At 44.6% G+C, this 13,604-nt stretch overlaps 1 protein-coding gene across 2 annotated transcripts in view; it reads right to left on the bottom strand.

Annotated features, from left to right (window-relative positions):
* cdk19 (cyclin dependent kinase 19) overlaps positions 1–13,604 on the bottom strand; it is a 282,538-nt gene that overhangs the window by 143,710 nt on the left and 125,224 nt on the right. For both annotated transcript variants that reach the window (XM_078542611.1, XM_078542610.1), the window contains 2 exons: positions 12,264–12,321; positions 6,348–6,479 (listed from right to left, as the gene is read on the bottom strand). In XM_078542611.1, the coding sequence (XP_078398737.1) occupies positions 6,348–6,479; positions 12,264–12,321 (190 nt within the window). The remainder of the gene's footprint in view (positions 1–6,347; positions 6,480–12,263; positions 12,322–13,604) is intronic.

The raw sequence follows: 13,604 nt of genomic DNA on the forward strand, positions 1-13,604 counted from the left end.
CTCCTCAGCCAGCTCCTCTCCCCATTGCAGCGCCAGGTTGTAAAGGGCACAGCAGATGATGACGATGCGTAACGCCCTCTTTGTGGACTATATTGCAGAGCTCCACCAGACCTGTCCAGGCACTGGAACCTCATTTTCAGCATCCCGATGGTCTGCTCCACCAAGTTGCAAGTTGCAGCATGAGCCTCATTATACCATCACTCTGCTGCAGTCTGAGGCCGCTGCACAGGTGTCATCAGCCAAGGCCTCTGCAGGTAGCCATTATCCCCGAGGAGCCATCTCTGCAGCTTCTGTGGACCCTGGAAGACTTCAGGGCTCTGTGGCTGACTGAGAGTGTAGGAGTTGTGCACACTCCCTGGAAACCGTGCGCAGACCTGCAGGATGCATTTGTGGCGGTCACACACCAGCTGCACATTCAGTGGATGGAATCCCTTGCAGTTGACATAGTTGACCGCTTGTTGCAACGGAGATCTGAGTGCTCTGTGAGCGCAGTTGATAGCACCCTGTGGCTGTGGGAAACCCAAGATCTGGGCAGATCCAATCGTTTTTGCATTCTGGCTGTTCTGGACCAGGGGGAAATGCACAAAGTTGTATGCCCTCACAAAGGTGCCATCTGTGACCACATGGATGCATTTGTGGTTGGTGGCTTGTAATATCCCACAGAGCTCACCTGAGGAGCTCTGAAAGGAACCACTGGAGTAGAAATTGAGCACCATGGTCACTTTCACGGCCATTGGCAGTGGATGCCCTCCATTTCCCCGTGGCGTCAAATCCTGCAGGAACTGGCAGATGTGACTGACCACTTCCTTAGACATATGCAGTCTTTGGCGACACTGGTTCTCGGTTATCTGCAGGGATGAAAGGTGGCATCTATAGACTCTGGGTCCAGCTAGGCGCTGACCAGCGATAGCTCGCTGTGGCTCTTCAGTAGCATGTGCAAGAGCCCCAGTCGCCCCTTCTTCCTGAGGGTGCTACTCCTCCCTCTGCACAGCCAGGCATCCCAGTCGCTATCTTTTCAGTCATCTTTGCTCTCTGTAAGCACGAGGCATACAGCTAGGTCACCAGGCTCTATGATCCTGATGTACTCCTCCTGCAGGATGAAAGAGAGAGACACGTGAGTTCACAAGGGTGTACTAAGGGCTTGTCTTGGTTAAGTCTGAAGGCCCCTTAAAGCATCCCAGAGGGTGCTGGCCACCACTTGTTTGGCCAGAGATTAGTGAACTGCATGGTTACCCAAAACCCCACCCACCTCTGCCCCAGTCCACCCGACCGACTGGCAGCAGCTTTGCCCACTGGACTGCATGCTGTGCTCTCAGCTCAGGCACAGGCATTCTCCTAACCTGCACCGCAAGGCTGCGCTGTTAGCTTGAACCATGGGGGAGACTGGTCCAAACCGGGATGATGACATTGCAAGGGGCTGTGAGCACCTCCACCAGTAACTGCTCCATGGCCTGCTTTAACATAGGGGTTGGACAACATGCCCAGTCGTCCAACTGTTCTGCAGTCCACTAAAATGCTCATTACTTTGCAGTCTGTGCCGAGGGATGAAAAGCTCTGGTGCACCTGGTGACACTTAATGCCTCTGCATTGCTTGAGTGGGCAGATAAGCTAGAGGCCCGACTCCAATCATATCAATGTGGCTGCGCCTGAACTGTCTCAGCTGTAGAGAAATGGTCACTTTATACAAGGTTTCCCTAATGTGTGGCCACTTCCCTTGCCTACCAACCCCCCACCCCACCCCCGCAGGTGCTTGTGTGCTGTCTTCAACCACAGGGCAGCCCTTGTCCACCTGCAACGTGCCTCAACAGCAGGACAGCCCTTGTTCTTCCTCCCGCCAACACACCTCAACCTTGAAGTCCAACAGGTGACCCAGGCGAGCACTCTGCAACGTTACTGCGTACTCACCTCTGAGTTCCCTTCAAAGTACAAGCTGCCGAGTGCATGCCTTTTATATGCTGTTGTGAAACATGTAGATCACGCCGATGTGGGTGGACGATCCAGCGGTGGGGGGGATCAATTCCAGTGGGCTGGGCTTATAATGATATTCAGATGTATTGGAATGAGGTTCCTGACATCCGATGGCGGGAAACAGAGCCTGCCATTGGCAGACAGAGCGGACGATCGCAAACTGGTTTCACGACTTCGTGAAACTGATTTTTGGCCTTCTCACCATATTGTCCGCTCATGCCACCGAACACACCCCGCACCAGTGGGCACAGACGATTCCGCCCAATGACTTCAGCACTCACATCACCCTTCATAAAATAAAGTGAGTGAGGAAAAGAAGGTTTTGATTTTATTTGGTTCTCTGTAACTTTCTCCAGTCTTTCAACTCTGGTCTCTCGTGTATCATAAAATACCTTTGTCCTACCAATGGCGACTGTGCCTTCAACCATCTAGGCACTACACTTTAAATTCCTTCCCTAACCCACTACACCTCTGTCTCCTCCTTTAAGATATGTCTTAAAACCAACATCTTTGATCAAACTTTTATATTTCTTTGGATCAATCAATTTTGTCTGATTACACTTCTTTGGGCCACATTAGGATGTTTTGCTGCATTAATGATGTAAATCAATGAAAGTTGTTATGCCATTCCTACTGAAATAAGAATTGTTCGAACCAAAATTTGAAGAAAATAGCTTCAAATTTACTTCTCTGTCTAGATCAGCTGTATATGAAATTCCATTTGATCTAAATGGGATTCTGGTAACTTGAGAACTTCATTTCTGTGCAAACAAAGCTAATGGCCTTCTGTATAAGCTACAAAAGGGCTGATGTTTGTATACAGTCAGGCTTATGGCTTAAGTTGACTGGTGATTGCTCTCTGAATTTATTTTTATTGTTCCTTGAAAAGTGAAAACCAGTGGCCTTAATATTAAGGAACGATTCCATCAAAATAGGTTCTACATACTGGATGGATTAGTATTTGATTCTTGAATGACCTTTAATTTCAAAACAGCACACAATCTCTACAGGAGATCAAATACAATATAGTACAATGCATCATCAATTTAAATGAAAACATTGCAGCTACTTAAAATTAATTTATAATAGATGTCTTTGTTTATGTTACACCACAAACAAAATATTGAATCAACTTGCATGGCTAAGTTTTCAGTTTTCCTTTCCAATTGTTGCTGGATTGACTGCTTATGCTGACATAAACCACTATCACTCTGGTAAATAGAATGTTTACTCCATATTTACTGCACCCAGCATGATATTTACAATACAAGTTTCTATGGTAGTAAATAAACATGCAACACTTCAAAAGTTCACAGAAAATGCCCCTTTTTTTACCTTAATGCCACCATCAGCACCTCCTTTAGTCAGTACCTCTACCATTAACACCCCTTTGTCCTTTTGTTCATGACACCTTTGTCAATCTCTCCTTTGCCCCCACCTATCGCTGACCTTCTATCCAGTTTCACCTGCTCCATCCCCCTTAAACAGTGTAAATTTCATCACATTTTTACTTCTCTTTAGCTCTGAAGAAGAGTCATAAGGACTCGAAATGTTAACTCTGTTTTCTCTCCACAGATGCTGTTAGACCTGCTGAGTTTTTCCAGCATTTTCTGTTTTTGTTTCAAAACTTCCTCTTTCCTCCTTGAAGGGACCACTCCTTTAATGACACTTTGATCTATTTTTCCACCAGCCTAACCATCTCCCCTTGTTCAGACACTTACCCATGCATGTACAAAAGATGCAACACTTGCCTATTTACCTTCTCCTACACATACAGGCCCCAAACACTCTTTCTTGTGAGACAGCACTTTATGTGTACTTCCTCCATGCTCTTTAACAGTGACAATGCTCTGTGACAGGCCTGCCAATACACAAAGCATCTCTGTGAGCATGCTCAGCAGCTTTCTCCTGTATGCCACCTTACTGAAGTCCTCATCTGAGTCTCATGCAGAAGAACTCATCTGTGACTTCCCCCTCACCATCTGGAGAGCTAATATCTGGTCTGCCCTTTCCCCCTGGCTCCAACAACATTCAAGAAGTCCAACGCTATGCAGGACAATGCAGCCCACTTGATTGGCACCCCATTCACCACTTTAAAACTTTCACTCCCTCCACCACCACACGTATTGGCAGCAGTGCATACAATCTATAAGATGCACTATAACAACTCACAAGGCTCCTTCAACAGCACCTTCCAAGCTTCGCATCTCTACGACCCAGGAGGACAAGGAGCACCACAACCTGCAAATTCTCCTCTTAATCACACACCATCCTGACTTGGAACTGTATCAATGCTCCTTCGCCACTGCTGAGTCAAAATCCTGGAACTCCCTCACTAACAATACTGTGGGTGTACCTATACCAAGAGGGTACCCTTCTCGAGGCTAATTAGGAATAGGCCAGCAAAGCTCAAATCCCCATGAACGAATAAAAAAAGTTACTGAATGTGTTGCAATTTGTTTGGGTGTTGTGCTTGTCATTGCTGAATACTGGAAGTATGTGGAAACTGCAAGATATGGGTGTGAGGCTTGCAGCAGTGCTAAGCATGTGAGAGTAAAGTGGAGTATATAAATGTTAGGCATGAGTCCTGATTGGTACAGATTGATAATGTATGAGTTGTGGGGATGTGGTGCATTGAGCAGTTTTAGAGGTAGGTAGTGTGGTGAGTAGAAGTCACTGGAAGATGCAGACACTGACCTTGATCACTCATATGAAATCACTGAACTTTATCTAGCACTGCAGTCAGATTCTTGAGGCCAGACACCTGGAATTCACTTCCGTAGTCACCTGCACCCATTCCCTTTGCAGGGTAAGCCTTGAAGGCTTCCTCGCTCCCTGCTTAAATATGACTTGTTTTCCTATTTTGACCTCCTAGACAAATGCTTCCAACACACCATCAGAGAACCTGGGAGCCCACTTTCTGCCTGTTGCTCCATTCCTTCTCTCAAAGCCTTTCATTAACAGTTCGACCAGCTGCTGCAGCATTAATGTACCTCCCTTTAAGAAGGGCAGGCTAGCTATAAGTTACCACGCACACATCTTGGACCCCCTGCTGAGCTTACAGCTAGTCAGCATGGAATTCTGCACTGGGCTGAATGCTGCAATCATTGAAATGAACTGGTAGCATAAACTTGCCTGCTGCCTGCATCACCTTGACTGGGCATGTGGTAATTGCGCACCATAATCTTTATGCTCGCTAAAGGACCTAATCAAATTCTTAGCCCCTCTTTTTACCTTGGAGTGACTTTCCTTCTGCCTTTCCTGTTGGCACAAACACTTGCTGGGGTATGCTGCCATGGACACCAGCAGTCTACCTGTATCTCACGCAAGCATCCATTTTTCAAATGTGAGCCTGGATAGGCCGTGCAGATGCTTCTTTGTTCTTGTAACCTCTTACCACTGAAATAATGGGCAAAACTTAATGCCCCCCAGTGGTGTGTTTGGAGGTGGGAGGGCATTTAATTGGGTAGGAAGGTGCAGAGTGGGGACCGCGCCATCTTCCCCCCTCTGCCCAATTAAGTTTGCTCGTGGATGGCCTTCCCATCCGGACACTAATTAAGACCCTTAAATGAGCATTTAATGCCCACTTAAGGGTCTTATCCCACCACCTTTGGTGAGGGAGTCGCCATGCGGAGAGCCCGAAAATCAAACCACCCGGGCTATCGGGTGGGGAGGAGGCGGGGGTTGGGGGAGAAGGGGAGTACCTCATACAAATCGAGGTGGGGTGGGCTTGCTGACAGCCACCCCCTGTCCTTTCTTCCAACCCCCTCCTCCCACCCAGCTACCACCTACTGAAGACACTCATCCCACCCTCAATCACCTGTGCTGGGGTTCCTCCGCGATCCTAGGCTTCTGGGGTATGCATTGCTGGCAGCAGCCAACGTTCCTAGTGGCGTGATGGGCAACGGGGAGCTGCTGGCTTCTGATTGGCCGGTAGCTCTTGAGGGCAGGGTATGGGCTTTTCACCCCTGGGGTCCTAAATCCCAGGGAAGGCTCAACGCGGGCCAGTTAAATGCCTGATGGGCACTTAATTCTGGCAGGCCTCACCAATGGAGGTGACGTGGGCTCTCAGCAGTTCTCCAGCCAGCAGGTGAGACTCCCACTGCCAACATTAAATTCCGCCCAATGTAGCAACTCATTTCATTCAAAATTCTGCTACTTCTGCACATTGAGTTCCTAATCTAAATGGGCTGTCGTGAGGTGGGTGACTACATTGCTGATCGTCATTCAAGATTTTAACTGTTCTGGTAGGAAAGTAAGCTGCAAGGAGGATGCAAAGAGACAGCAAAAGATTATCTACTGGATTAAGTGATTGAGCAAGAAGCATTATGTGGGGAAACATGAAATTATTCACTTTTGTTTCTCATACAGGAACCTACCAATTGCTTTTGTGTAATGTCTGGCTCCCAGCAGTAACTCCGGCGCACGATACCAAAATGTTACCACCACTGGATCCAAATCAGCCAAAGGCTTTAGTGGAGAATTAAATAGTCTGGCAAAACCCATGTCCGCTGGAAATTAAACATATGTAAATTACAATTCAAAACATGACTCCTTTTTATAATACTGACAGATGAATAATCTCAGTTGTACAGGTATTTCAGAAATTGTGTATGGTTTATAAAAATATAGTTAGATTACCAAAAAAAGCTTTGGTGGGGCCCCACTCAGTATATGAACTAAACTAACACCCATTACGTTCAAGATATTAAAATGGGAATAAAAAAAGTCACAGGGACATAATCCCTTTAACACGTTTAATATTTTGGGATTATGACAGAGATCATCCATTAGATTCACCTTTTTCCTTACCTTGCACTTCAGTCATTTTACTCCTAAATGCATGAATACTAAATAGATGGAACCTAAATGCAAGTTAAATCATTATTTTAAAGTCCAATTCTTTCACTGAAAGGCAACATTTTTATTTTACGATGAAAGATCATCTCGACCTGAAATGTTAACTGTTTCTCCCCACAGATGCTGCCTGACCTGCTGAGTATTTCCTGCACTTTTTGTTTTTATATGAGATTTCCAGCATCCTGTATTTTGCTTTTCTGTCAGCATTTTAACCTACCTGTTTAATGCAACTCCTGCGATGATTTAAATAGTGAAAAAAAATGAAAATTTCCCAGTGAAAACAAAAATATCCATCTTTTATCAAGGAAAGTCAGCAGTTGATGTGGCCATGGACAAACTAGCTTTCTTTTTCGCTCATCTGACACGCACTTTGCCGTTTCAGGGGGCAACAATTAGAAACACAATCTCATACTAACCCAAAGAAGCTGGCAACTCCCAAATGTCTTCCAAACATGCACCTATGTAAGGTAGAATATCTGATTTATTCTGAATCTATCCCCACTTTGCCACACAACATGAGTTATCTTCAGAGTAAAAGCAGGACTTCATCTCCACTGTGTGGGGGTCACGCCTACCAATGCTTACATTGCATATATTCATGGGTATTTACAACAATCGACCATGGCTTCATTGTCATCATTAATTCTAGATTTTTCCTGAATTCAAATTCCACCATCTGCCATGGCAGGATTGTTTGAACCCGGATCCCCAGAGAATTACCTTGGGTCTCTGGATTACTAATCCAGTAACAACACCACTATGCCATCGCCTCCCCATGTATAGGATATATAAGCTACAACACTGGCATCTACCCGGTAATGCGGAAAATTGTCCAAGTATGTCCTGTACACAAAAAGCAGGACAAATCCAACCCAGCCAATTACTGCCCCATCAGTCTACTCTCCATTATCATTAAAGTGATGGAAAGGGTCATCAACAGTGCTATCAAGCAGCACTTCCTTAGCAATAACCTGCTCACTGACGCCCAGTTTGGGTTCTGTCAGGGCCACTCAGCTCCTGACCTCATTAAAGCCTTGGTTCAAACATGGACAAAAGAGCTGAACTCCCGAGGTGAGGTGAGAGTGACTGCCCTTGACATCAAGGCAGTATTTGACAGAGTGTGGCATCAAGGAGCTCTAGCAAAACTAGGATCAATGGGAATCAGGGGGAAAACTCTCTACTAGTTGAAGTCATACCTAGTACAAAGGTAGATGTCTGTGATTTTTGGAGGTCAATCATCTCAGTTCCAGAATATCACTGCAGGAGTTCCACAGGGTAGTGTCCTCAGCCCAACCATCTTCAACTGCTTCATCAATGACCTTCCTTCCATCATAAGGTCAGAGGTGGGGGTGTTCGCTGATATAGCAAAATGTTCAGCACCATTTGTGACTCTTCAGATACTGAAGAAGTCTATGTCCAAATGCAGCAAGACCTGGACAATATCCATGCTTGGGCTGACAAGTGGCAAGTAACATTCGCACCACACAAGTGTCAGGCAATGACCGTCTCCAACAAGAGAGAATCCAACCATCGCCCCTTGATGTTCAATGGCATTATCATCACTGAATCCCACACTATCAACATGCTGGGGGTCCCATTGACCAGAAACTGAACTGGGCTAGCCATATAAATATTGTGGCTACAAGAGCAGGTCATGTAAATTGTGAACAGCAGTGGTCTCAGCACTTATCCTTGCGGATACACTCCCCAACTTCTGTTACTCTGAATAAATACCTTCTACTCCCAGTCTCACTTTCTGCCACTTGTCCCCCGACTCCACATTCTCTATCCCTATTCATTTGTCTAGTATGGGACACCATATCGAAGACCTTTTGAAAATCCAGATAAATTGCATCTACTGCATTACCATTGTCTTCTCTCTCTGTTACCTCCTCAAAAATTCAATAAGGTTGGTCAAACGAGGTTTTCCCTTTGAAATCCATGCTGACTATTTATTATTATATTTCTCATTTCTAGACATTTTTCAATTCTCTCCTTTCATAAGGATTCTATGATTTTTCCTCCTACCAATGTTAAGCTGACTGGACAAAAATTCCCTGGACACGTTCTGTCCCCCTTCTTAAATATAGGAATTACTTTAGCCAACTGTCAGTCCTCTTGCACAACAGCTTTTTGTGACACGTTATTAAATATGAGTACTAATGCCTCTTCTATCTCTTCCCCAGATTCTTTTAAAATAAACGGGTGCAATCCATCCAGATTAGGGGCTTTATCCTCTTTGAGTTTGTTTAGTTTGTTCAATACAATTTTTAAAATTTTAAATGTAGTTATCTTATTACTCATCTCATCATTCAATGTCATGTCTACCTATTCTATCGCCCTGGTGAATAACAAATTAAAATACTTATTTAATATTTCTGCCATCTCTCTATTGCAGAAGTTCTGTTATGAACAGATGCATGTGCGACAAGTAGATCTGTGAGGATGAGGTCAAGTGCTTTATTTCTCTCATGTTAGTTAGGGGACAGTGATCATTGCATCATAGGGCTTAGACTGACTATGGAAAAGGACAAAGAGTAATCCAAAGTAAGGATAATTAACCAGGGGAAAGCCAACTTCAACGGAGTAGGAACAGATCTGAGCTGAATAAATTGGAGTCGAAGGTTGGCAAGAAAAATGGTAGCTGAACAATGGGCTACCTTCAAAGAAGAGATAGTTCAGGCACAGTCAAGGTATATTCCCTTGAAAGGGAAAAGTAGGGCAAACAAATCCAAATCTCCCTGGGTGACAAATAAGATAGAAATTAAGATAAAGAAGAAAAAGTGTACTCATGACAGATGTCAGGCAGAAAACACAATTGAGAACCAGGCTGAATATAGAAGGTTCAGAGTGGAGGTGAAAAGCAAATAAGAGAAGCAAAGAGAGAGCATGAAAAGAGATTGGCAGCCAACATAAAAGGGATTTCCGAAATATTCTAATATGCATATAAATAGTAAAAGAGTGGTAAAAGGAGGAGTAGGGCCAATTAGGGACCAGAATAGAGATTTACGCATGGAGCTGAGATATTAAATAAATACTCTGCTTCTGTCTTTACCAAGGAAGAAGATGCTACCCAGGACATGGTGATAGGGGAGGTAATTCAGACACTAGAAGGATTTGAAATTGATAAGGAGGTGGTACTGGGTAGGCTGTCTGTACTTAAAAGTTGATAAGGCACCAGGATAAGATGTATGCAAGGATACACGGAGAGGTGGTGACATAGTGGTATTGTCGCTGAACTGGTATTCTAGTGACCCAGGGTAACGCTCTGGGGACCCGGGTTTGAATCTCACCACAACAGATGGTAAAATTTGAATTCAATAAAAGCCTGGAATTAAAAGTCTGATGATAACCATTGAAACCATTGTCGATTGATGTAAAAACCCATCTGGTTCACTAATGCCCTTAAAGGAAATCTGCTGTCCTTACCTGATCTGGCCTACATGTGACTCCAGACCCACAGCAATGTGGTTGAATCTTAAAATGCCCTCTGAACAAGGGCAATTAGGGATGGGAAATAAATGCTGGCCTAGCCAGTGACACCTACATCCCATGGACGAATTAAAAAAAAAGTGAGAGTGGAAACTGCAGAAGCACTGGCCATAATTTTTCAGTCTTCCTTTGTGCCTGGGGAATTGCAGTTCAAAAAAAAGGGTGCAAAAGTAAGCCCAGCAACCACAGACCAGTCAGTTTGAATTTGGTAATGGGGAAAATTATAGAAACAAAACTTGGGACAAAATCAATAGTCACATGGACAAATGCAGGTTAATTCAGGAAAATCGGCATGGATTTCTTAAGGGAAATGGTGTTTAACTAACTTGCTGGAGTTTTTGGAAGAAGTAATAGATGAGGGCAATGCTGTTGATGTGGTGTACATGGACTTCCAAAAGGCAATTGATACAGTGCTACACAACAGACTTGTGAGCAAAGTTATAGTTCATGGAATAAAAGGGGCAGTAGCAACATGGACACAAAATTGAGTGACAAGAAACAGAGAGTAGTGGTTAGTGGGTGTTTTTCAGGCTGGATGAAGGTTTGTCATGTAGTTCCCAAGGGGTCAGTGTTGGGACCCTTGCCTTTTTTGATTATATATATATTAATGACTTAGACCATGGAGTACAATTTCAAAATTGGCGGATGACATGAAACTTGGAAGCATTGTGAATTGTGAGAAGGATAGTGTAGAACTTCAAAAGGACATAGACAAATTGGTAGAATGGGTGGACAGGTAGCAGATGAAGTTCAATACAGAGAAATGTGAAGGGATTAATTTTGGCAGGAAGGACATGGAGAAACAATATAAAATAAAGGGTACAATTCTAAACAGGATGCAGGAACAGAGGGACCAGGGTGTGTATGTGCATAAGTCATTGAAGGTGACAGGACAGGTTAAGAGGGCAGTTAATAAAGCATACAGTATCCTAAGCTTTATTAATAGGGACATAGAGTACAAGAGCCATGTTGAACTTGTATAAGATACTAGTTCGGCCTCAGCAAAAGTTTTGCATCCAGTTGTGTGTGTCACACTTTAGAAAGGATGTGAAAGCATGGAAAGAATGCAGAAAAGATTCACAAGAATGGTTTCAAGGATGAGGAACTTCAGTTATGAAGATAGATTGGAGAAGTTAGGACTGTTTTCCTTGGAGAAAAGAAGGCTGAGAGGAGATTTGATTGAGGTATTCAAAATCATGAGGGGCTGGACAGAGTAGATAGGGGGGAACTGTTCCCACCCATGAAAGGATTGAGAACAAGAGAGCACAGGTTTAGAATAATTGGCAAAAGAAGCAAAAGCGATGTGAGAAAAAACTTTTCATGTAGCAAGTGGTTAAGGTCTGGAATATACTGCCTGACGGTGTGGTGGAGGCAGGGTGAATTGAAGCATTCATGAGAGAATTAGACTGCTATCCAAAAAGAAAAAATGTGCAGCGTTACAAGGGGAAGGCAGGAAAATGGCACTAAATGAGTTGCTCATTCAGAGAACCAGTGCAGATACGATAGGCTGAATGACCTTCTGCTGCACTGTAACAATTCTGTGATTCTGTATTCGGGTCTCCATGTCAGCAAAACAGGGTTGAATTTTCATAGTGGGCAACAGAGATGTAAACCAGGGTGAGGTTTCTTCTTTTTCTATTGCTGTTTCTCAGTTGAAGGTACTTAAAACATACGCTGTATTAACACCATGTCACATCAAAATGTTTTTTTTACTTTTTGCTTTATGTTTTGGTTTGACTTGACTTTGTATGCCTTTTTGAAGCCATACACAGAATTTCCAAGCAGTTGTGCTTCTTGAAAGGCTCTAGTGTTCCCTTAAGCTGTTCTCGAATTAACTCTGTAGGCTAGTTCTTGTGGTCTAAAAGACAACCTTACATCCTTTAACTTTACACGCAGAGGAAAATGTACTCTATCATGAAAAAGTGTGAAACACTGATATTTACCTATTTTTACACGGCCTCGTTCTGGTCCTTCTCCCATTACTAAGATGTTTGCTGGTTTCTGGAAGACAAACAAAAAGGGAATGAAAGACACATTAATCCTTCACAACTGAAGTTAAAATATAAACAGTAATTAGTATAATTGTATCACACACCTTTATGTCTATTAGTTTAAGTATTGTTCCCTAAACGAATTTCCATATTTACTTGGCATGCCATCATGGATTCAAGCTGAAACATGCTACACCAAAGCCTTAAGACAAATATTCGAGCCTGCATTTTCCACAGGTTATTGTCACCACACGTACCACTTGTGAAGTATTGAGCAGGGTTTTCCCATGGGCTTCAGGGCCCTGAGGTCAAGACCAAACCAGGGTGCCAAGCCTGCACTGATTGGCAGGGAGAATGGCACAGTGACATTCTGAATTGGCCACCTCCGAGCTCACCATCCTATTGAGGATGGTGGGCTGCCTCCCAATGGTGCCAGCCCAATCAGAGCTCTCGAAGCTCTGAAAACTCAGCAGCCCCGACAAGAGAGGCGGATAGGTGACTACGAGGGCACTTGAAAATGGAGGTGCCTTTGGAACCTTAAAAATATATAATATTTAAGGGGGTGGGGGTAAGGTGATAGAACCTCAGATCAAAGGAAAGCGCCTCTATTTGGATTGTTGGGGTTGCAGAAGCATTCTTTAATGTCCGGGACCCCCTCTTTAAGCTCATTAAGCTGGTGATGGTCTGCATGCAGTGGTAGGGGGCTGCTCCACTGCTGGCAAAATGCAGCTGGGCCCTCTAAATCGCCCCTATTTGGGGCCTTCAGCATTTATATTGGCTGCCTGCTTCTGTTCAGTAGACAGCTGATCCAGTTCCCTAAGTGCCCCTGGGAAAGTTCCCCGTTGAATGTATGGGGAGCAGTCCTGAAGCAGCGTCCCACGATTTTCCTGAAGCCCTGCCTCCAAGGCCGCCATCCCAGTGCTTCCTCTTCCCCAGCCTTCCCATCACAACCCGCGCTCCCCTCACCCACCCCCCCACCGGGCCTCCCCTCTTGTCCCCGCTGCAAGATCCCTCACCTACCTGGTCCTGTGGGGTCCAGCATTTTGGTTGGACTGCTTGTAGTCCCAGCAGTGGCCACTGCTGCTTGTAGCGCTGCTGGGACTACAGGGCTGCTGGAAAATCAGATAGCTGGCAGCTTTCTGAGGTGGTCCTTCCTTCTGAGTGAGAGGCGGAAGTTTCGCCTCCAGCCAATTAATGCTCCTCAGAGAGCTTTACGGCTGCATGGCAGCTGACATCGATGGGAATGCCTTTCCACCAACTTTTTGGGTGGCAAAGTGGGAAAACCCGCTATCC

This window comes from Cetorhinus maximus, chromosome 5, assembly GCF_964194155.1.
Source record: "Cetorhinus maximus chromosome 5, sCetMax3.hap1.1, whole genome shotgun sequence".
Taxonomy (NCBI): domain Eukaryota; kingdom Metazoa; phylum Chordata; class Chondrichthyes; order Lamniformes; family Cetorhinidae; genus Cetorhinus; species Cetorhinus maximus.